General features: G+C 35.9%; 1 protein-coding gene across 1 annotated transcript in view; it reads right to left on the minus strand.

Moving 5' to 3' along the window:
• The window catches only part of LOC145693413 (circadian clock-controlled protein daywake-like), a 112110-nt gene extending 87807 nt beyond the window's left edge, over positions 1-24303 (minus strand). The window contains exons 1-2 of the mRNA XM_081769385.1: positions 24042-24303; positions 3358-3450 (exon numbers count right to left, since the gene is read on the minus strand). Of these exons, the coding sequence (XP_081625511.1) occupies positions 3358-3450; positions 24042-24123 (175 nt within the window). The 5' untranslated portion in view covers positions 24124-24303. The remainder of the gene's footprint in view (positions 1-3357; positions 3451-24041) is intronic.
• Positions 24304-25731: the final 1428 nt, after the last annotated feature.

A 25731-nucleotide genomic window follows, 5' to 3' on the forward strand; every position in this document is an offset into this window, starting at 1 on the left:
CTAAATAACGAACGAACAAACAAATCTTTTTTACTTTTAAAATACAAATGTATTTAATTTGTCGAAAGGATTGAATGTTATTTTAAATTTTCAAGTTACAAAATAGTCTGCAACAATAAAGAAGCAATAATAGTCACAACAATGATAACCAATATATATTTTCAACATTAAAAATGTACAGAAAAGTAACACGGTATGAAACTTAAAGTTGTAGATTCATAGTAGAGGTTCATAGTAATGTGAAATAAAAATATACATTTTTCCTTCGTCTTGCAATTTGATTGCTATAGAATTAATAATTTGCTTCGACTTCCTCGCGGCACACTAGCGGCCCATTCACGGCACACCAGTGTGCCGCGGCGCACCGGTTGGGAAACGCTGTCCTAGATAGTCAATGAATAATTCCTGAAAGTATGGCGTTTCTCGTCCTTCCCTAAATGGGAAGTACGGCTCCTTAACTATAACCCTCATCTGTAAGGCAGTGTAAGCAACAAAAAATTTAAAAAAAAAAAAAAAAAAAACGCACACTGGATGTTTGCGCAACTGAGGATCAAAACATCCTCAATGGAGTATGAGAAATCGTAAACGTTAATCAAAGTGTGTTTTTGCTTATTCATTACTTCGTTAATAGTTAATTCCTTCTAGAAATAGTGAAACAATACTATGAAGAAACACTAATTAAACTAATAACTATTACGTTGTGTTTCTTACCATACCGTTTTTACCAGCCATAGAATTTGAACCTAGTACTATACTGCATTAGTCACGCCGGAACGAAGGGTGAAATTCAAACGCCTGGCACTCGTAGAGCTGTTGAAGCTGTGTTGTAGTTACGCGGCCTGCGTTGGTACTCCTCAACATAAATACGTCACTGCCCAAAACCAGGAAACATCACAGACAGAAGACAGGGGCACAATCAGTGCCTGACACTTCACGAACTCAAACCCGCCAAGACTCAACTCAACATGACCTTCAATTACGTTCTACATTAGAAACCAAACCAATGCTAAGGCACAAACTTACCAACTTCCTATATGAAAACACAAGAAAAAAAAATCAAACTTTTTGGTTCCAAAGTGATGCCATAACAATAATACTAAAAAGGTTTTAATTCTCAGTAACCCAAACATTAATTAACTAGGGAACATAACAAGCAAAAATAAATAAATAGAAATCAAATCAAATTAAATTTAAAAAATAAAAACCTGACAAGTAAGCTCTCCCTGACTACTTTTTTTTTAAATTTCAGTGAGGCTGTAAAATATATCAATATCTTCGTCAAATATATATATTTCAATGTAAACAAGTTCTTTAAACAAAAGAAAGCTCTGTAGTAGAGCGCTTACCTCTGACCTGTTAGGTCCCTGGTTCGATTCCTGCTCCCGACAAATAGCCTTTTGGTGAACACTGTAGGTGTGGTTATTCTTAAGACTTTCCAGTTTCCTTACATTTTCTTGATTCCACCATTATCATGTATCTCATCGTCACCTTCTCACTTACGTTTATGTACAATCATGGGGCGTTAAACTAAAAGTAAAAAAAAAAAAAAAAAAAGCAAATATCCTAATAAAAATGAGTTTTCTAGACTACACAAGTGGCCCCGCGTAGCGTAGTTGCTAACGCTCTCGCCTTCGGTGCGAACGGTCCCGGGTTCGATCCCGTTGGGGATCGATTTCCTCAGTCGAAAAAGTATCAAAAGATTTTAAGTCCAGCCATCCTGAATGAGATTTCCTTGGGTTTTCCTCATTCACAGCAGGAAAATGCCGGAGTGGTACCTAACATATAGGTCCCAGGCCGTTTTCTTCCTTCCCAAATCCTTTCTTCCCTTCCTTTACCCGGATAGTGTGCTCATCGAGGGACGTCATCCCTCATATGTGACGGGCTAACAAGGCCATTGATGCCGAAAGCCCAGAGACCTAAAGCCTAAATCTTCACTACACAAGGGAATTTTCGCGCTGAAAACGGTTTCTTAGCAATTATGTTAAGCAGTCCTGTAGTAACTCTGCACCACGTAATAAATCGTCACATATAAAACGGAATGAATAAACACATAACATTCATTTTGCTACCTTGTAACGTAAAATGTTTCAAAACATTAATATTCAAAGATTTCTCAAAATTCAGATTCACCCATTCCATTCTCCTCAATCATTAACGAGTTGTAGTCATAAACTATATTACTTACTTAGTACTATACTAAAGCAAGTTACACTAAAAGAATATATAATTAATGGAATATTTAACTAAAGTAATAGTTAACTAGTGCACTTACCCATGTTTTTGTTTCCTTCCTCTCTTCTTTTCCGATTGTAACAACCTCGTTTCGCAAGCAAAAGACGCTAGCTCAATGACGTCAGCCATGGCGAAAGAAAGAGTGTCTATAGGCGGTCTGGATCTCACGTACAGATGGACGTATATAACCTATAACTGAAGTACTTAACATACGTATATGTATGTAAAATACAGAAGATTGTTAGATGTCAGACATCCTGCAGCGAAATGATGTAATATCTAAGCGGGTAAAAGGCAGTACCTCTGTAGTATATGGATAAAGTACGCTCCGTACAGATTTCCTTAGTAAACATAACGATTCCTTGTATTTGTACAATATACCGCTGTCCGGATAATGGATTTTTCTCAGTGTGGCTAAGGGCTTTTGTAATTCTATTTTTACTTGCAGGAGTTGGATTAATGTTTGATAGACAAAAAATCCAATTTAGATAACCGATAATAATATTAAGTCGTTAACCAATATACAGCCCTTAACAACATAAATAACAAGAAGATAATTACTGTAATTATGAAGAAAACTATAAGTACAATATTTTAGTTTGAAATACATAAAATTATTGAAATTATTGAAAGCTACGTTAATATAATTTGGAGCGAGCTTTTGATTAAAATACAACACATTTAAAATAATGCTTAAATTGTTTTATATTAGTATTTTAAAGATTAGCGGGTAAACTGGTTTAGGGCTCTCCAGCAGAACTTAAAAATGTCATACCAGAAGCGATTTTCATAACTTGGAGAGATTCTGAAGTTCTCGGCTCAGTGCACAGCAAGGTCTGCATGACCATTATCGCCCCATTGCTTTTAATGCTTCAATTAAGATAACAAAGAAAATCAGAACTTAGAAACTATGTATACCTATCGCTAATAGCCGAAGAGAGCAAGATCATAGATGCTCTCCTGCACCTCTATTAGCATAAGAGTTCCACCTAGTTATACTAGGTCTTGATAGAACAGAACATCTCTTTTCTGGCACAATACCAAAACAAAACGAATTCTACTAAAAAATTACAAAAAAAGAAGAAGAAAGAAAGAAAGAAAAAAAATATTGTTCTCAGCACATACCATTAACTAGCTGGGGTCTTAACTTATCCACGGCTCGTACAATGCAATCATCAACACGAGGATCATTCCTCTTGCAGATATCAAAATAATCAGCTGCAATAAAAAAAGAATGGAGAAATTATATTACAATACATTTGATTCCACTATCAATATCAGTATTTCATGTCTTTGATTACAATTATAATCTCGCGCATTCGCCCATTTAGAATTATTGTTTAGGAAAGCTTCGTAAAGGAGTTGTGTATAGTGTCAAATAGACATGTTTAAAATTATATTTTCAATCGATTGGATAATCGTGGATTTATTGTTCTACCCGTAAAGTAAGTGTAACCAGTGGTATTACAAGCCGAAAACCAAATAAGATTTTTACCTCGGATCGAGTCCCATTCAGTTTTCTTAGATTTCTATTCATTTACAGTAGAGCGTCGATTATCCGAAGTAATTGGAGGACATGGGTGTTCGGAAAACTGGTTTGTTCGGATAATCGAACTATACATGTTTATTTGCCATGCGCGGAGCGGCACGCCTCAACTCTAAGCTGGCGCAGCTGTTGCTGTGAACAGCTTTGATACTGCCGCTACTTCTACAGCCAGTGCCAAACCGACAGAAGTGTGCTGATTGTTGAAACACAGCGACTGGCGGCTTGGCCGGTCAGCAGCGCCTTATGAAGGCCCCATTAGAAGCAATGTTTCGCCAGCGGTGGCTCAGTGCGGCGACTACTGTGGGAAACTTGGTTTGGGAGTGAGGGGAATGATGGACGGTAGGGTGGGAGAGTAACAGGTGCGAGGGAGTACACAGTTCGGTTATGCGGTCGTTCGGTTGACCGACGTTCGGACAATCGACGCTCTACTGTATTATGAAAAAGTAGAACTAAAATAACAATAATTGAAACAATGTAATACAATAATAATAGCAATAGGACTTACTACTTGGGTTTCGAGACACAGTCGGATTTTACATTTTTTCCTTTACGTTGGCCTATTTTTGCTTGATTTGAAACTTTCAAATTTCATTCTATTTTCCACTGAAAACTATCTGTAATTCAACAAGGAAGTAATTATATATGATAGTCAAACTGGAATTCATCGTAATCTGGCCCATGACAAGCAATTTACCATTTTATACCGTCAGCGTAAAGGTCATATCCACCGGTACTGTAACAGAGTGGTGCTTGAGCGATTGACCGTAGAAACTCAAACTCCGATTACTGGTGACACATTTAGAACTAAAACAAGTGACTGGAAGAGGTACAAGTTCTAAATGTCATAAGTCCTAAACGATACAAGATCTAAACGGCATCAGTCCTAAATGTTAGAAGACCTAAACGGCAGAATACTTAGTTAGTCTTAAAATTTATAGTTTGTCCTCATATTTTTACGGCTTATGCCGTTTAGGTCTTATGAACGTTACCCAAATTTCATGGATGATGCAGACAACCGGAACACACTCTCGTGTTCTGTTCTTTGGTGAAATCGGTATATTTAGGTCAATCTTCACGACTCCTTTCGTTTTCTTACAAGTGCATATGGAACCTGGGAACTAGATAGAGGTATTGCCCAGGACCATGTGCTACGAAATTTGCGATATATTTTTCTGTTATTGGTTATCTGCAGGAACAAACTCCACTCACAGTTGTTAATAAAACGTAAGGCACTCTCACCTAGTGCAGCAGAGAGCTACCATAGTCCTCCATCATCCTATTCGTCCGCCACTTAGAATTTTTACTTGCTAACATCTTTCGTTTGTTCGTCATTTTCATTTTTCATGAATACCTTAAACGATTTAAAGAAAATTGGCAGAAACACCACTAACGCTTACTCTCTGGTGACACCAGTAAATTTTGTTCATTTTCTTAGACGATTATGAAAGAGTGAAATGTAGTTCAATTGTTTGTGAATTTTCATTTCTTAAAACATGACTGAATCGATTTAAACCAAAATGCAGTAAAGCAAGGCTATGTCGGACACATCCATGCTATTGAATTAGTGACAGCTTTGATATTCAGCGTGGCATAGAATGAAAGTAATAACTTACGGTCTTTTGTGCAATATGAGTGTATAAATGTTATTTTGAAATGTCTGAATAAAATACATAGTAGTTTGAGTCTTTGTGTTTTACGTCTATCTATAACACCGCGAGAGGTTATGAAGGACGTGTCCCTTCTATTAAAATGGGCTCCGAACCATGACCGAAGGCTTGGGGCCATGGTGGCTCAATGGCAGTGTGCTCAATTCTGATTCGTGGGGTCTCTGATTCGATTCCAGTTCACGCGAAGTTGACTTTGTAATGAACAAACACCATGTGCGTTTTTTTCTTGTTTTTTTTTTTTTGGATATTGCAGTTTCCTCTCACTTTCGTTATTCAACCATTATCATATGCCTCATTATGACGGTCCCCCTTAGCCTTAGTGCATATTCGTTGCACATTAAAAAAAAAGAAGAAGAAGAAGAAGAACGGAGATTGTATCCGGTGCGGTTGGCGGGTTGCATCTACCATCACAGTATAGGGCATTCTTCAACGACTATCTTGCCTCTTGGACAACTGGATATATATACAGTATAACCTCGTTAACACGAACTCGCTTAAGCCGAACACTCGGTTAGGACGAACAAAATTTCGGTCCCGGCATCGCTGTACGTTATCTTATAGGAAGTTTTATCGGTTAACACGAATTTCGGTTAGCACGAATTACGAACTAATTTTTAGTCCCCTGAATCAGTAAAGGTTTTCATTTAACACGAACTTTCAATCCTTTTTTTTAGATCATTTTTCTTATTTCAGATTTCACTCCAGATCGGTTTTTGTCCTACAGTATTTATACAGACGAAAATTGCCTTGTAAATATGAGAAAAACTAGAAACAGGTATCTTTCCTCTCTTATGAGGTGTTCATTCTGTCCTCCGTCAAGCGCTGAACATGCAGGAGCTTGGCAGACGAGCTGCTGGCAACAGCTCGAGACAAAACATCTTCTCTCCCCTATAACTCCAAACTTGTGACAGCAGTCATAAATACCTTTCCGTTACTAGCGTTACCCAACCTGCGAGCGGAGTTATCAATTTTATAACTTGACCTGGATTTTCTGCGTGGAATCTATTTTTTTTTTTTTTTTTTTATCTTCGAAGATAGGATAATAAGCTTACTGTAGTATTTTCACTTTTCAGAGGACGGTACCGAGACCGAAACTAGTCTCGAACTCTATCTTAACTCGAATTTGAGACCGAGCCGTGCTTTTCGAAATCGAGACGAGACCGAAACTCTCAGCCTCGTCTCGATACAATTCTGTGGATAGTATCAAGATGGAAAAGAGTCTTGGTCTCGTGTCGAATTTGGACCCAAGACTACTCAATCTCGTCTCGAGACCATCTCTAGTGTTTTCTATGAGATACATCATATACTTTAGATGTATATATATATATATATATATATATATATATATATATATATATATATATAGTCTGTATACTGTAGTGCGTATTTATGGAGAAAATGTATTCGAATAATAAAATTTGGGTCCCCGGTTAACACGAATGTTTTTAACACGAACTCCTGATTTTTCAGTCCCTTGGAATTCGTGTTAATGAGGGTTTACTGTATATATATAATAAAAGATTTTCTATCGTACCTGTACAAGATTCCTTTATGTTCTGAAAAGAGCTTCAAGTAGAGTTCTGAAAGATTAAATTGTTCATAACGGAAAAGAAAAAAAGGACTTGATTCCGTTGCGCACTGAATGTGCCATTGTAGTTTGAAATGTAACATACTTAGGAATAAAATATTCCTTATATCCAGAGCTGCAACTCAACTTAGAAGGGAAATAATTCATCACATAGCTGAAACTAGTAATTATCACATACAGTAACTACCGTCTTAATTCTATTCTGAGAGTTTTATATCTACCTTCATGGAATAGAATTGCCATGTAGTTAGTACAACTGTTTAGAAGGTGATGTTTTGCATGCGTTAAGCATATTTACTCTTATATACGTGTAACACGTGTCTTTGCCAAAGAAAACCAGTGTAGATAAAAAGAAATAATAAATAATAAGGATTATTATTAGAACGTTAAAGTGCTCTTGTCGAAACCCAGTTCAACTAAAAACAAAATACAATAAAACTTTTTATACTACAAGTCGCAGTTTTTTTTATTTCTATTTTATTTATTGGTAACATAGTAATAGTCTTTAATTTGTTTATATTTTCTTTTCCCTTCAGTGTAGATTGTAAAGTTTCGTAACACCAGTTATAAAAGGTCATTCAGTTGGATGGAATACTTTTATTATTCTTACCTTCAGGAGATATTCTATCTGATTCGATTTCTAGTATCAGCAATGCTAATTTAGCTTTAGCTCTGTTGGTCAGTAGGGGGCGCAGTGGCTCAGTGGTAGCGTTGTGTAGACTTTGTAGTGGACAAACACCGTGCTCGTGGGTTTTCTCGGGGTTCTTCCGTTTCCTCCCACTTTCTTCATTCCACCATTTCATTCATCTCTCATTATCACCGTCTCCTTTAGCCTAACCGGCATAAACGTGGGACATTAAACTTAAAGATTTCATTTTATTTCATTCTGTTGGTCAGTAGCGTCATTTCAGATTTTGCCCGGAGTGATAAGATGCTACACTAAAGGGAATCCCATGCACTTTATTATTATTATTATATTAGTATATAAACGATTAAAAAATGGAGCTCTGAAACTTAGGGGAGGGGACAATTGCCCTCCGTGCCGTCCCTAAATGACGACCCTGCTATTGGTGTTACGAGAGCTCCCTGGTGACTGTATGATTTGGCGCGGGATACACGGGCCCGATTCCCGATAGGCGCTTCTGAAGTTCGGGTTCACGGTAACTTCAGTAAAAATATATACTATATCGAATCAATCAATTACTTAAGTGTCTTTCTACGCTCGCCCACATTTCTTTAGATTTTAGTAAATAACTTAATCAAATAAAGAATATAGACAAATTCGAGAAGTGAGTCAAATAGAATTTGAAAAATACTATGAAATGAACTATTTCCAGGCCTTTTGTTATAAGCCAGTAATTTGAAAAAATGAAATGAAATCTTTGAGTTTTACGTCCCACGGTTATGCTGGTTAGGCTAAAGGAGACGGTGATAATGAGAAATGAGTGAAATGGGGAATGAAGAAAGTGGGAGAACCCCGAGAAAACCCACGTGCAAGGTGTGTGTCCACCACAAAGTCCACACGGCGCGAGCTGGGATCGAACCAGGGACCCCAAGCACCGGAGGTGAACGATCTACCACTGAGCCACCGCGCCCCCCAGCCAGTAATTTGGGTACACGGTTTACGACGTCATAAGTATTAGGTACCCACATTTTTATACTATATGGAAGGTTTTCGAAACACTTATTAGTTCGTTTAAACACCAATTTGTAAACGTTTTCCGACTCATTTTCTGATTTTTTAATGTTTTTCAATATTGTTCATCGTTTTCATATATTTCTTCAAGTTATTCGCTAAAATTAAGAAGAAAAAAAAACGTGGCAAGCGTAACAAACACCCTTAATCCTGGATTGGTATACGTCTCTGATGTCACATTGTTGGTATACGTGTGAGCGCTGCGATTACATATTTTCCTTTTGTTAGCTTTTGTCAACCATAGTATTTACAGCAGAAGAAAAGTGTATTTTAACAATAGCTATTATTTTGTATTTTATTTTATAATGTTTTGATTATGAGAAATAGTGTTATCATAAAATTAGAATTCAAAAAAATCATTTAATTTTTCAAATACTGTTATATTAACTTAGCAGCTCATATTCATTTTTAAAAAATAGTCAACATAATGTAGTCCAATATTTTTGTTTGATAAAACCAAATAATTCTTTTCGTCATTAATATACTCAGGTTTATATTATCATATTTAAAGACACAATTTTTTAGATGTTACAAATACAAGTAGTTTTAATGTTATATAAAATATTACTTGCGTTATATTGACCAAATGCTTTTCTCTGTGTCAAGAATTAGACATATTTGTAGTTAAACACAGTGAATATATAAATAATGCTAACAAACACTTCGTTCCTACATAGAAGTAAACAGAATAATTATTCACTAAATCACAATTACAGTACATATAGTAATCTTAGTTTAAGCACAGTACTTAAACCCGTTGAAAATGAGAACTTCACTGACTCCATCTAGCCATGCTAGGGTTTCCTTTTGATAACTCATATCACACGAAAGTGCAAAAAATTACACGTCAAAAAGGAATAACAAACTGTGTCTAGAAAAAAAAAAAAACTATTATCGCCATTGGTATACCTGTGAGCGCCATACTCACATTTAGGGCATTAAAAAAAAATGCTTGAACTTTAACTGACCAGATTGCGCCACCACAGTAGCTACATTCCTCGACTATAGTACTTGCGCCGAGTCGTGAAGCTTGACCTAGATCTACCGATTTCACCACCCAATAGAACGCGAGGATGTGTTCCATTCGTCAACCCCCACCCATCAAATTTTGTCAGTCTCGCGCTACACGGAAAACATCTCCCGAGAGTACAGTGTTGTCGGATTGGCGCCAAGTTCCGTTTTGTTAATTGCTTTTTTATTGTGTTATATTTTCGTTGTTACTATTCGTGTTATTGTTACCATTTTAGAATAATTGTTACACTGGTTAGTGTTGTGGGGTGTTATTATTAGTAATTTTTAAATGCTTTTCTAAATATTAATTTACTATGTCTTCACAGTTTGGCAACATTGTTGGTGTATTTCAGCTGTTTGACGTTTCCCCAAGTGTGCGCTCGGGAAGCGGCTCCACGAATTGTACCGAAGTTTTCCGATGTGTTAGAGCTCAACCAAAATATTTCTGATTGGTTTAGAGCCCAAGCTTCACGACTGGGCGCAAGTACTATAGTACAAAATGGCAGCTAGAAATAATTTCACAATGCTGTTGTTATATGAGAAATGAACGAGTTTCCCCGCAAGTGAGGGCCGCGCTCACACTTATACCAATCCAGGGTTAATGCTTAAAGAGACAAACTATTCAAAGCTGTAAATAATATACAGCTGTTCATAGAGGTACGTACTAATAGACGTAACAACGGAACAAATAATACTTAAGAAAAGGGTTAATATTATAAACTTGAATTCGGCCTTACATCAAATTTACTTGACTTACGGCCTTACACTCCATTTTTCAGCCTTCGCTCCCATTTTTTGCTCGCTAGAAAATGTTTTGTCATTATTTTTTTGTGAAAAAATTAAATCTTTTCCCCCTTCTATAGAATACGCATTTCAATCAAAATGAAATTATAAAAGCTCATGTCTGCTCAGGTGCTGTGTTCAAAAATTCATTCCAAATGGTTCAACCCCCCCCCCTTTCTTTCCTGGCGATGAGACTGAAAACCTTGAAGTCATTTTATATACTGAGAAAAAAAATAGAAACTGCCCCTCTTCTCTCATTAAAAGCGTAATTTTGGAAAACGCTATGGCATAAGGCCATTTGTTTTGAAAAAGGTGTTTATATTAATATCTCTCTACTCTTAAGAAATTTCGAAATATGATCATCTTATTATAACGATTGAGCCCTCACCGTTCTTCTTCCGTCCTAAGAGCAACATCAAGAAACGCTGAAACACGTCTTTAATGTTTTAAATGAAAAGTCTAAATACCACATTTCATGTCTCTACACAGTAAAAAATGGTTGTGTTAATTCAACTCAAATTTAACACAGGGCAGTTGTTCCAGCGTCACTACGATTATGCGGTGTTAATTCAACACAGACCTCGTGGAGTTAGCGTTTAACACAGGCGGTGTGTTACGTTTTTAACACATAATCTGTGTTGAGCGGTGTTAAATTCGGATCTGTCTTATTATTTTCGGTGTTGATTCCACACCATGTCAGGGTCGGTAATGTGGGGAAAAGTGTTGAATGTTACTTGTGGAGATGCTGCACCAACACGAAGAAAGTAACACCGCGTGTACTGTGTTAATTATTTTGTACTAATATTACATCATCTCAAGTATTAATATAACACAGTCCATGTGTTATTTTAAGATCATTTTCGTATTATTTCAACACACAATTTGTGTCATAATTCAAGATCAATGCCGTGTAAGTAACATTGTCTTGGTGTTAATTCAACACTCCCTGTGTTAAAATTCAAGATCAGACCACCAGATTAACACCGTTTTTGGGGTTAGTTGTGTGTTACTACGACACCTATTTCGTTGTTGAAATAACTCCGTGTGCTGTGTAAATGGAATCATTTCTCTGTGTTAGAAAAGCTTGTGGTGTGCATGCTTACGATTACCGAAGATTCTACTTTTAAAATAAGAAGAGTAAACTCATAACACTTCATTTAGAAATCTTCATAAACTTTTTTGTCGTCCTTCCCAACACTTATTGTGAAGTATTTCTTGATAGTTTGAAACACAACCTTCATCAAGATCTTGTTTAAGAATGATAGGAAACTCTAACCTATATGTTTATAGTATGTTTGCCTCTTAATTGAGTTTCTACTGGTTTTCCGATATTTTTGAAAACACAGTCCCCGATGTTGAATGGTGAGCTCTAGTGCAGTGTAGAAGTGACACAGTAATATGGTGTTGTTTCTCGCTGTTGACATATTTCTTCAGAAACATTATGTAAAACAATTGAGAACACATTACGCAGTTTGCACGTTGAAATTTTGCGAATACCTGGATTTGTTTATGTATTTCTTTCTACTGTATTTGACTGTAGCTTCAGTCCCTAATAGCATGTTACTTTGCAGCAAGTCTTTCACTATATTTGATTTTAACTTGCTAGACTTTCTGTACACTGTACACCTGCTGCAGGTGTTTTGAAAGAGTTACCCGCAAATGTCGTAATTTGATTTTCACTTGCTAGATTTTACTTGCCTCGGAGGCTTGCTGCAACTTTGTAGCAAGTGTGTCAGTTCTAGTTTCTACCAACAGATGGCACAAAAGTCTGATCTTAGAAATCTTCCCGCCAGGCCGCCATTTGTAGTAGGTACGAAGTGTGTGAAGCATGAAAACAAGTGGATAATTAAGATAATTACGTAAGCATCCAGTATGTAGAGATAATTTGTATTTTAAACGTGTATTGTTTGACAAAGTTGTTGAGAAAAATATACTGTGTGATTGTTCGTATACAGTAAATGTTCGGTTTGTAAAAGGCATGCAATGCAATGCAAGTATACACCTGCAGAAGACTTACTACACTCACTTGCTGAAGACCTGATGTAGACTTGCAATGCATGTATATACTTGCAGAAGACTTACTACAAACTTGCTGTAGACTTGCAGTGCAAATGTATCCTTGCAGAGACTTGCGTCAAACCTGCACTAACTTGCTGCCGACTTGCTGTGCACTTGAAGTGCAAGTGGAAACTTGCAGTTGGCTTGCTGTGCAAGTAAACCTCTTGCAGAAAATTGCTTTGCAAACATACCATACACTTGCACTGCAGACGTGTTGCGAGTTCGAAGAGCGTCAACTAGGAAGTTTGCATTAAACTTGCATGAAACTTGCAGACTTGCATCACAAGTCTGCTGCAAGTTTGTCAGACTTGAATTGCAAATCTGATGCAAGTTTGTTGCAAGTCATTTTTGCTACCTGGGGTACATAAGCCTTTATAATTAGATGGCCAGCATATTTGGCAATCACGCAGAAAACAACACCGAAGATTCTACACTTGTGTTAATTTAACACACAGGCTGTGTGTCATTTCAACTACCGACATTTGACACACAACTCCAAATGGAGAGTGAGTTGTTCTAAGTTTTTAACCACCTGTTTGTGTTATATTTTAGCACAATTCTGTTAACACATAGGCATGTCATTGTAATAACACAACGCTTTTTTTTTTTTTTTGCAGTGATAATATTAAAGGATTTCAAGATGTGGTCATCTTGTTATAGCAATTGTAACCTCGCCCTTTTTTCTTTGCTTCTAGAGAAAATATCAAAAACGCTGAAACATATGTCCGGGGGCAATTTTTTCCGAAATCCCGACTTTTTGTAAATGTAGTCTACTTTTAGGGGCAATTTTAGAAATTTTCATATAATTTAGCCTCAAATTGGATTTTGACGCCCCGAAACGCTTTAGACCCCTCCCGAAATAAATTTCTGCGTACGTCCCTGCACATGTCTATTTATGGATTCAGCTGTAAGGAAAATCTTCCCAGGGAATGATGAATGTAATAATTGTGTAGCACTGCAGCAAAGAGCACTGAGACAATCGCATTGTGTACTCAGACAAAAAGTACCAGGTCTGAAAGAATGCTACTGAATGCTGCATAAGTTAAGGGGGTGGTTATAAATAACTAAAAACTATATTTCTAACTCATACATAGGTGAGACCATCTACATCTGTGATATATCAAAATAATCCACTTTTTTACCATGTATGTTAGTTGAGCGACGTCTATATTGACCTATATACTGCAGAAAATACGTAGTTTATTCTTGAGGATGAGTTCCTTTCAAACGATTTTCTAAAAAAAAAAAAAAAAAAAAAAAAAAAAAAAAAATCCTATTTTGTTCATATTTTACAAAGAAATATCCTATTAATAACTTGACAATATGCTATAGCTCATTTTTCTTGGAAAACTGTACATGTGGTAGTTTATTCTTGGAATGAGTTCTTTTGGGGCGATTTTCTAGAAGAACACATACGATTTCGTTTATGTTTCATAAATAAATATCGTAGTAATAACTTAGCAATATGACTTTACTCATTTGCCCTGGAAAAAACCTACAAGGTTAATTTATTCTTGAGGGTGAGTTTTTCTAACGACTTTTCAAAAATGACACAAGATTTTGTTCATATCTCATAAATAAGCGTTTTTATCAATAAATCATTTCTTAACATATGGCGTAAGTCATTTCCTAAGAAAAATTCACAACGAGTACTTTACTTTTGGGGGGGGGGGTAAGTTTTATTTGGAGTAAGCTTTATTAAGTTTTCCCAACACGCCTTATAATTAATTTGTTCGTATTCTAGAGGAAAATGTTTCATTAATAATTACAGCACATGATTGATTCAAGTGCAATGACAATTCGGCTGAAATTTAGTACACAGATGGAGTCTAGAAATTGCCAGGTCTGAAAGGATGTTACTCAATATAGCTTAAGGGAGTTGTTAATAAATTGCAATATACAGGATGGCCAAGATAAAAGAGGCCCCGTGCCTTATAACTCGTTTATTGTAAATACAGATTACAGAATAGTAAATTATTATTATGGTCACTAACAGACACTCGACATCATGTGACCCGGTTCGAGCGCCGCACTAAAGTAAAGAAATAACAACACTCAGAATGCAGCAAAATTTCACGTTCCGTATCACACTTTTATCTTGGCCACTAATATGTTTGATATATTAAAATGTTCTCTTTGTTTGCTGAGTTGAACACCTATACGTTAGTAAGGTTCACGTCTGAGACAGTATATAAGGAAGAAAATATGTTAAAACATATTAATTTGATGAAAAAACTAATAATTGATATTAATATCAGTAGAGAGATTAATTAGTCTTAATTGAGAAGTGTTAATGTGAAGATTAGTAGTGATTGAACATAGGTTGTATCGTAATTAATAATTTGTATCTTTATCATTTATTGGGCCTCGTCTCCCTAATAATTACATACCAATTCCTCCAATAACTAGAACGTGGAGAAAAGATTTTAAAACTTCCTCTTGACAGGTACCCATCGCTGTTACTGTATAATTATCCACTCATACTGCAAGACAAGACGTTACCAAAGTTGTTATTGATCTCAGAGACAAAACACTTACGGTTTCAGAATTCGTAAACAAAGGGTACGATGAGCAAAACAACATCCCCATATACGCATAAAAAATAAACTTACACGATCTCACATCATCTTTTATATATTGCAATACCTTTACCAAATGACATGATTAATGTACAATTTAATGTAAAACCGAACTAATTTTTGCGCAGGTATGTAACATATTTTTCATTACATTGAATTTCAATTTTAAATTTTCCCGCTTTTCCATTGATCCATCTATAAGTTTGTGTAATAAAATTTACCCCAGGTTGTCTCTTCTAGTAAGCAATGCATTAAATTATTGATTTCATAATAATAAAAACATAGTATTTTATTTAACGATGATAAATAAAATACAAATAGTAAAAACAGACTACGTTGTGCTTTCGTGTCACCCAAGCTTCCATGAAACAACTGGGGGTACAGCCAGATCATCGTATCCTCCCTGGAGCCGCCAGTGGTGACAAAGAAATGTCTCTCAGAATATCAAATGTTGCTTTGTTTTGAGTCCGAAGACTTAGGCATCTTATTAAAACTAAAGTTCCTTTAAGAATAAATAGTCTATTATAATAATTTGATTTAAGCGGTTCCCTTGAGATTTAAAGTACCGTAATTACGGGCTACTTGGACCCATACCAAAAACTCGTTTAAAGTCCCATATACAATGCAATAATGAGTGAGTTCAGAGTTAGATCCGTTAGATGGGATCATAATGCAGGCGTACACACATTGAAACTAGTTCTGTGGTAGGCTACGATTGAGCAGCATTGGTGAGAAAGGTCGTTGACGAAAAGAGTGTTTTTATTGACCGCCAAACTTTTATGTGTGGACACTATTTGCAAGGAAGTGGAACCAATGCTAAGTAAACACATAAGTAGTTACATATAAGTTAATGAAACTGACATGGTAAACTTTCTCATATATAATAAGATGTGTGCGTAATTGCATTATTTATGAAGTGTGTACATATGACCTGGAAAACATGGATATTTTGTCCCACCACATCTTTTGTTATCTTTATCCCACCCCATCCTTTGTTATCTTTATCAATGAAAAATAAAGGTATGTTGTCATGTGTCACACAAGTAAAGACTTTTCGTTGTTTCCTTAAGGATACCGGTACAAAATGGTACACAGGGGCGGATCCAGAGGGGGGCGATCGGGGCGATCGCCCCCCCCCCCACAAGAGGAAACTCTTATTTTATATATAAATAAACCCATCCATAACAAGTTTGGAGCTCTTAAAAGTAGCAGTATTACCGCCGACCGCCCCCCCCCAGAAGTCCGTCCTGGATCCGCCCCTGATGGTACATCAATATAAAAGATTGCCTGCAGTTCGAAAATATGCTGATTTTTCATAACAGCTTGAAGAATGTTTACCAGCAATTCAGTCGGGTAAAATGTCGCAAAAAGAAACAGAAGTTCACATCATGATAAGTCGTTCCATCATAGAAAGAAGATTAAAGAACAGGTGAAGGCAGAATCCGGGCCATCTGAAAGTGTTCACTGAAGAAGAAGAACTAGCCTTCACTAGTCATCTTGATAAAGTTTGTGATTTCGGATTCCTCGTTAATTAACTTGATTTCAGATTTATTGTGAAGTCGTATTTAGCCATGCATGGGAGAACTGCCATTGCTTTCTAAGAAAATCTTCCCAGTCGAGATTGGGTGGTTATTTTAGAAACTGCACCTCCAGTCAACGACTAGATTCGCTGCTAATATAGATAGGGCTCGTGCAGCTGTAGAATAAAACGTAATCAGCTATTACAGTCATTATATTTGATAGTACCTCTTAACACGTTCTCTTTGTGGTTTGCAGTAAATAAAAAGTGTTGTTCTTGGAACACCTACGTCCTACTTAGTCTCAGAACAGATTTCAATGGTTTTCTGTAGGAAAATATGGGGGTGGGTTCAAGTAGCCCGAACGCGAGTCTTACTTGGACCCATTTTTTTACAATAATCGCCTGTGCTTTGTTTTCAATAAATGTAACTAAAACTGTCCTTGATATGTACAATAAAGCCTGTAGTTTCACTTAATATGGGTTATTACAATAACTTTTGAGTTTTCGTGGATGAAAACAGGTCGAAAGAACGAATTTATTGCAAAATTGGGTCCAAGTAGCCCTCATCTACGGTACCAAAAAGTGAATCTTCTGTTCTGAGCATAAAAACAGCACAAGCATGGCACCAGTTTGATATCAACTGACGGAGGTGAGAGTTTTTGTAACTCGAACTCCGTAACCAAAAGGCCACTCGTAGGCTACTTAGTCATCTGCGACAAAAGAACAAACACAATAAGCTCCAAAGCCAAGATCATTCTACAAGGAAAAAGATAGTGAATGATTTTCGGAGGAATTGTTATCACAAGAGAATAGGACAACATATGGCTATGTTTAAGCTCATTTTCGATAACCATGACACACCTTCAGAAAATTACAATCCTGACTGTGGAGGTTTTGTTATATCGTTCTGTGAAATAATATCTCAAAAACTGCCTATTTACAAAAACGCTGTAATGGTTGAAGATATCCCTAAACTTCATACTTTGTTAGCTTACGAAATAATATCTGTGAATAATTCCCTAATATTTCAACTGAAAGGATTGATTCACATTGAACAACGTTCTTTTCATAACACAGACGCTCTTCAATGAAAAACAATTTTTCATATAACTTCTTGAAAATCTATAATATGCATCATAAATTTTAATTTTGTTGCCTAATCGTTCCCAGGTTTTTTTCTGGTTTTCTCAAGTTTGTGTCCCACTTCATTACCATTAAGCTTGCAAACTGTGTGATTGACTGAATGCGTTATAAGCATACTGATACGTCTGTGATGAAAATGCAGTCGAATCTTCCCCGAAGGAATAAGTACCAGTCACGTGCTTCTCGACTGGGAAGTCCATAAACCAAGTTTCATGTCTCTACCCTTCGATATTCGGAGATATGACATTTTACTATAATAATTGCAACCCCCCGTTTCTCCCTTCCCCATTCAATTTCCAAAAATCTCTCTTTAGTGGCACTTTGCGTTACAAATCGTAAGTACCGTCAAAATTTCAAGTTTCTAACTTAAGCAGTTGATCAGTCAGTCAATCACTCACTCAGGACTTCTTTTGTATGTAGAGATTTGAATCACACTGTTATTTCTAATAATATTTGGTTGTTGTTGAAATATAAAATTAAAATAATATAACAACTAAAAATTATATTCCAGTGATTTTATATATAATTCCGAATTATCACAACTCTGAAAATAAATACAGTCAGTGCGTTTGAAACGAATGGAATATTCATTAAATAAGCATGAAGAATATTCAATACATAAAACTTTTGATATTCCATCACAGTGACGTCGCCTGACGGGAGCAAAGGGACGGATGATCCCGGAGGCTAACTCTGCCCACCTGACTAAACCCCAAACACCATAAACTTATTTTAATGAAAGTCGGGTAATTTTAAACTATCCTTTTTTAATGATACACACAATATTGATGCCCCTCCACTTGCCCTCTCCCCTAAAAAATCAAAGCTGGTCTCGTCACTGTTGCTTCAATTATATATATATACACAGATTTATATATATAGGTATAGAAAATGGATGAAATATCAAAAAAAGTCTTATTTATTGAATTATAAGCATCTGCGTGAAAGTTATGTGGAATATTCATCATTGATTTTTTCCTCAATATTTTAAACCAGTTAGTAATTATTGATGTGTTTTCTTAGAAAATAAAAATAATATTTAATTAATGCAAAAAATAAAAAAAAAAGTACCAGCCAGGAAGGAGAATATTAGAGGTCAAAATCATTGAGTAAGTTGTACTTTCTTTTTCTGGGAGGGAGGTCATGTCCGTATGAAAATTTAGGGAGATATGTCGTCAGCCACAGAATCTACATGTATAGTAAAATCGTTCAAACCATCCCCAGGCGGCTACAAAGGAAGCGGAACACCATTGAAGAAAACCACATGTTTCTTTGTTACATGGGAGGGATAATTCAACATGTCCTTCCAGTTAAGGGTGGCCTGCCAGTTGACCTGCTGAAAACGAAAGAGATGTTGCAATTTTCACCCTCTTGCTTACTAATTCTTCAATAGTCTTCACAGAAAGACAGATTTATCTAGTTTTTTCGTTACTTTTGTTTTCATTGCATTCTGCTCCTTCCGTCTCCTTTAGCTTGAAGGGCATAATTGTGGGACTTTAAACTGAAATATTTAATTTAATTTGAATTCAATTTGGATATGTGGTAATGAAGAGAAAAATAAATCAATCATTAGTTTCATGACATGTGTTTTTATTACTCTTAAATATAGCATATTGTTAATATTATGTAACTTCCATAACGATAACGCTTGTACGAACCAAACATATTAAGTGGTTCGCCCCTGTCCTCCCCCCCCCCACGCAAGGCAGTGCCGAAAAAGCCCGACGAGAAAAAAATACAATCTTTCTTTGCCACTCTCAAAAATCCGTCCTTGACCTCCCCTGTCCATACTATTATACTGAATTCCTTTAATGATTGTTGTGTTTTATTATTATTATTATTATTATTATTATTATTATTATTATTATTATTATTATTATTATTATTATTATTATTATTATATAATGTATCCATCGATTCCTTTTGAGTTGCAGCATGCGGAAATCCTCGCATTGACGTATTAATGAGCTCGTATAGCTCCCAAACAGATAAGACAGTGAGAGATATGACAGTGTTAAATCTGAAAGTTGTTTAAAATTTTCCGATTGTTTCAATAGGGGCAAAATTACCATCTGTTTTCATTTAAAATGTTGAAGTTGTTTCCCCGTAGAGATATTCCTAAGACGTCTCTGATTTCAGCAGCATTACCACGCGATTTGGTACATGCACTTTGGTGATTTTGTGTGTGTGTGTGTGTGTGTGTGTTTTAAAGATTTCTGTGCAATAGGAGTTGAGCTAAGACCCTGTTAGGAATTTCGTGAATCACCCTAAATATATATGAACCATACGACCGATCTCAATCAAATTTCTAATATAAAATAAGTTCCGAACTGGGATGATTTACGAGGCAACTTAGGAAAAGGGGAGGAAGAGATATATAAAAGTGACCGAAAATGACCGATATTAGTGTCGAATCCATACTTTCAGGGTTGCTGAGTTGAATAATGATATTTTCGATGCCATTTAAATCCAAATACAACTACCATTAATACTCCTACGAGGTGATGGTGACATGTAATAATAATTGAAAATGACCAATATTAGTGTGGAATCCATAGTTTTTGGGAACCTTAAGTTGATTGGTGATAGTTTTGGTATCCTTTATGTCCAATATGAAATATATTCTCCCCGTGCGAAGAACGTGCATTCTGATAGTTCAAGTTAAAATGAAAAATATGTGTTGTTGCTTCGCAATCTGAAAGTTCCGGATTTGCAATCCTAGTACTTGCTAGACGAATGATGAAATAGTATCTGACATATAGGCCTTAGTGACCTTCTACCGAAACCTCGCATGTTTTCGGTGTAAAATGATTTTGCCCCTCTTCATAAATAAATAAATAAATAAAGACAATTCATTTCAATTTTCACAGCAGGATTAAGAATTTAACTACATGATAGTAACTAGCCTTTTAAAACCTTATGTGACGATTCTTGCATATGGTAGGATTACATTACCTGATATTTAATCTAGTGTTTATTTTCTGTTTCTTTTAATTGTTTGTTTACAATTTACGGAATTTTACTTACAACAAAAAGTCATTAAAGTATACTCATGGAGGTCACGTCTATTTCCCACCTGATCTAAAGTCTGGAGTGTGTGAGAGCTATTAGATTGCTTTCTTAACAATTTTATTGTATCTTTTTTAATACAATCTAGTAAAATATGAACCCAGAGTCTAACGTGGGATCCAAACCGCGTACATCCCCACGTGGAATCGATTCCAGTTCTCCCACACTGGTTTAAATCTCCCGTGGAGATGCATATTATTTGGATTGCACGCTAAAATCGCAAAGTGGATTGGGCTCTCAAACGTTCCGATATAGCTGGGATTGTTCCAGATTTGCATCATTTGTTCCCTCAAGATTTGTTGAAAACTACAAATGTCCCGGTTTTTCTCCAAAGCAAAAGTTAATATCATTCATATGATATTTTAAAAATTCCGCTTTTATTAGTGATCGATACTTAATAACAGGAATAATCTACACTGCCTCACACTCACTTTTGGTAAATGTACCTATTATTTAATTAATTTTAATATTTCAGCAGAAAGCAAGAGTGTAACTATGATTATACAGCAAATTTCATAGGGTATCCCGGTTCGCAGTGTCTATTTTAATTGGGTTTCTCATTTTGTTAATTTTTAGTGGCGAAAGGAGAGAACAAAGTATGTGATGATGAAAAAAAATCGAATTCAAGGTTTCAACGGGTTTACACATTTCATGGCCTATATACATACTGACAAAGTGATTTTTTGACGTCTGTCCTGTGTTCGTCCGTTCGTCCTATGCACATTCGCCTAGAAGCCAAACCATACAACGTGTCGAAACGAAATGAAATTTTTGAGTTTTACGTCCCACGGTTATGCCGGCTAGGTTAAAGGAGACGGTGATGATTAGAAATGAATGTAATGATGGAATGAAAAAGTGGGAGGAAACGAGAGAACCCCTAAGAAACTACGCACACGGTGTTTGTCCACCATAAAGTTCACTTTTCGGGAGCAGGGTTTGAACCCGAGACCCCATGAACCAGAGGTGAACGCTCTTCCACTGAGCCACTGCGGTCCACCGTTCAACGTATCAAGACTACATTTCAAATTTAAGGTTTTTATGTACAGGGAGTCTCAAGAATTTGTCACCATATTTTGGGAATAGATTTCTCACATCAAGATAAGAAGAAAAAAAAACTCTGATCGGAAGTGCATAGTTTCGTGATTATAGGGTGTCCGAAACATGAAAAAAATTAACTTTAAAAGGTCCATAGTTCCACTACTATAGGACCGATCGTAGTCGGGTCAAGACATCACTGAGAAACTGGTATGTGAACTATCCAAATATCCATCTTTCAGGACCTCCAGTACTTGAGCAATCATTTTTAGAGAGGCTGTTTAGGAGTACTTGATCACTATCTACCTACCTCTCTAAAAATTGATGTGTAAGTACTGGAGCATTCTTAAACATGGATATTTGGATAGTTCACATACCAGTTCCTCAGTGTTGTCTTGACCCGACTATGATAGGTCCCATAGTAGTGGAGCTGTGAACTTGGCACTCTACAACTCGGAAACTGTTCACTTTTGAGCACCTGTCCATTGAACTTTTTTTCTTATATTGGTGTGAGAAATCTGTTCCCAAAATACTGCGACACATTTTTGTAACACCCTGTATTTATCCAGAGGTTTTACGAATTTTCTTCTTATCCCTAAAAGTATGGGTAATTTACTGAACAATGAAAATCAACATTTGTTTTTTTCTCAAAAAATGCCTCCAATGATTTTGTTCATATTACATAAACATTTCATTGATCACCTTCACCTGAACTATGGTACAACTCAAGCATCCTGAAAAAATGTATGAGCGGGCAATTTATTCTTGGGGGTGAGTTTATTTTCGGATGATTCTCTCAAAAGCGACATTGGCGATTTCGTCCATACTTCATAAGAAATAGTTCATTAATACCTTTATAATGTTGCGAAAACTACTTCTTATAAACAATTCTTGATTTTCTTATGGAAAAATATACAAGGGGTACTTTACTTTTGGTAATGAATTTTCTTTGTGTGAAATTTTCCGAAAACGCCTTATAATTTTGTTCGTGTTGCACAAGAAAATATTTCTTAATAACTGCAGCACAACGCGATTTAGTTTAAGGAATTGGAGAGAGAAAGTTTAGTACGGTGGCCCGTACCTTTTATTAATCTGGAAACATAAGAGTCCCAAGTTAAACTGAAGACTCATTAATACTTATTAAGACTCATTAATCGTTGATGATAGTGTTTTAATTAAGCTATGTGTGAACTGTACACAACATTTTAAATATATAAACTTGAATAAACAAAAGATTGTTCAGTGAACATCTGGATTACATCTTACTTACTGAAGAATTCTAGCAAACGCCTCATAATAAAAATATTGCAGAACGAAAATCAGTTGAAAATACTCCAAGAGCATTGCCAGGAACAAACTTAAAAATAATTATTTTTTCTCATTAACTTCTACGAGATTTAGACCTCCTATAACAATTGTTCTATGTACTTTATTATTATACTTATTAACTAATTCTTGTAATATATATATATATATATAAATCCATTTATATATAATTTCCTCCAGTACTAAATTTTTTCCACATAAAACGCTCTACGATATGTTGTTTATGATAAGACATGCTCAAACTGGAGGACTCAAAATTGAAAAAAAAAAAAAAAAAAATCTCAAAATATCATCTCTCTATGACTTACGGTTCCCTAGATATGGCTCCTTAAAACTCCTGAAATCGGAACTTGTTTGATCAATATGTCGGGAACGGTATGTCAAAGAGAGATGATATTGATGTTGATTAATACCTAAGAGGATGCTGAACATTTTGGCACCACTGGTTTGGCAAATATCTCGGGAACGGTAAGAGTGACGCGAAAATTCCATCACTCCTTTGAGATAGTTTTTGATGCTTTATCGAATGGATGGGCTCAAAAATTGAAAAGTTTGCAAATAAAACACACACACACACACACACACACATATATATATATATATATATATATATATATATAAGAGAGAGAGAGAGAGAGAGAGAGAGAGAATTCAGGAACGAACTTTTTAATTTCGTTGACTAGGCATAATATTCTCGATATCTGTCTCCACGAACTATTACCTTCAAGAAACAAAGAAATTTTCCTTTTTTTTTCTAAAAAAAAAAAAGTAAATACTAGTGCTACTTACGTATTTTTGAAAATACTTCTTCGGTACTGATAAAAATAAATATCACAACCACACAACAAATGTACTGATAATCGAAAGCCATGGTGTTCTCACACTGACGCTGCTACAAATAGTATTATATGTCTTACTGAAGTTCCACTCACGAAGCCCACCCCTTATTTCATAACACGTATAAGGAAAAAAGCACCCTACTCAGTGCAGAGAATGTGCTGTTTCTAGATCACGCTTTCACTTAGCCAAAGATAGCCATCCAAACCCTGAAGAAAGAATGACGATCGAGTGCAAATTCTTGAGTTTTTGTCCAACCATATTTTTATTATCGCATAAACGCGCGTGTTCTCTCATAGCCAAGACCTTGTCCCCTCTTTTGTTGCAATCGAGTCCCTTTTCTTTTCACGAGATTCTCTCATTGTTACGTATTGTCCTTGGGAAGTTTAATCTGCAGCATTGTTTTTTTTTTTTTTCTTTTATGTTAAGCATTATTTAAGTACTGTATATATTAAATAATCAAACGTGGGAGTAAATCACAAATCATCTTAATAAAGAATATATATAAATCATGATGGTTAATATCTGTTAGACGTGTGATGATGACACAATCCCAGGATAGTACTTAACATTCTAGCCTCATATTTTTATTACAGGCTTGCTCTTGCTACTTTACGTATAATAGACTGTTAATATATAACACTAACGGTTGAGAATATATCGTTGAAATACTAATTAAGTGCTTGTGATTATTAAATATTGTCAGTTCTTTCTAGTTGCGGCTATTGTAAAGAAAAGTACTGTGTTTGAAATTAGAATTAAATTATGCTTCAGAAAGAAAATTAAAATCTGTAGTTTGACGTCCCACAATTGTGCTCTGTAGAGTAGAGCAAATAGATGATTAATGAAAGTGAAAGATTTTGAAAGAAAATGAAATTAAATATTTCTTTTAGTCCCACGGTTAGGCCGGCTAGGCTAAAGGAGACGATGATGATGGGGAAATAAATGAAATAGTGAAATGAAGACAGTGAGAGGAAACGGGAAATTTCCGAGAAAACCCATGCACACGGTGTTTGTCCATCACAAAGCACACTTGACGCGAGCTAGGATCGAACCAAAGACCCCATGCACCAGAGATGAACGCTCTACCACTTTTTTCTTTTAAGTTAACTGATTCACCGAACGTGCCTCATTAACTTGCTCAACTATTTATTACTAGGTTTCTACTTATTTTACTCGCTTTTTACTTGTTTTAACTCGCTTTTCCAATAACCTGGAACGACAGGGACACGAACACAAAAACACCGAAGGCTTTCCAACCGGGAATCGAACCCGAAATCCCGTACAGCAAAGGCGCACGTGCTAGCCACTAAACCAGCAGGGAGGGCAACCACTGAGCCACCGCGGCGCCCAAAATTGAGAAAGTGAAGGAAAACTTTCAGAATACACCGAACACAATGTTGTGTACTACCACAAACTCCCATGAACAACAATCGCACCAGAAGTGAACCCTCAACCAGAGCACAGTGCGGTTATGACTCTCATAAAAATCTACTCAGATAAATTCCTCAGATCCCAGTTTAGACAGTAGGTCATATAAACTTCATATCTATAAAAAATAAATAAAAAAGTTAAAATCGTATCTTGAGACATCCAATTAATCAAACGAATATCATTAATCAGTTTCTATGAGATCTATAGT

Source organism: Thermobia domestica, chromosome 8, assembly GCF_964235325.1.
Source record: "Thermobia domestica chromosome 8, izTheDome1.hap1.1, whole genome shotgun sequence".
NCBI lineage: Eukaryota > Metazoa > Arthropoda > Insecta > Zygentoma > Lepismatidae > Thermobia > Thermobia domestica.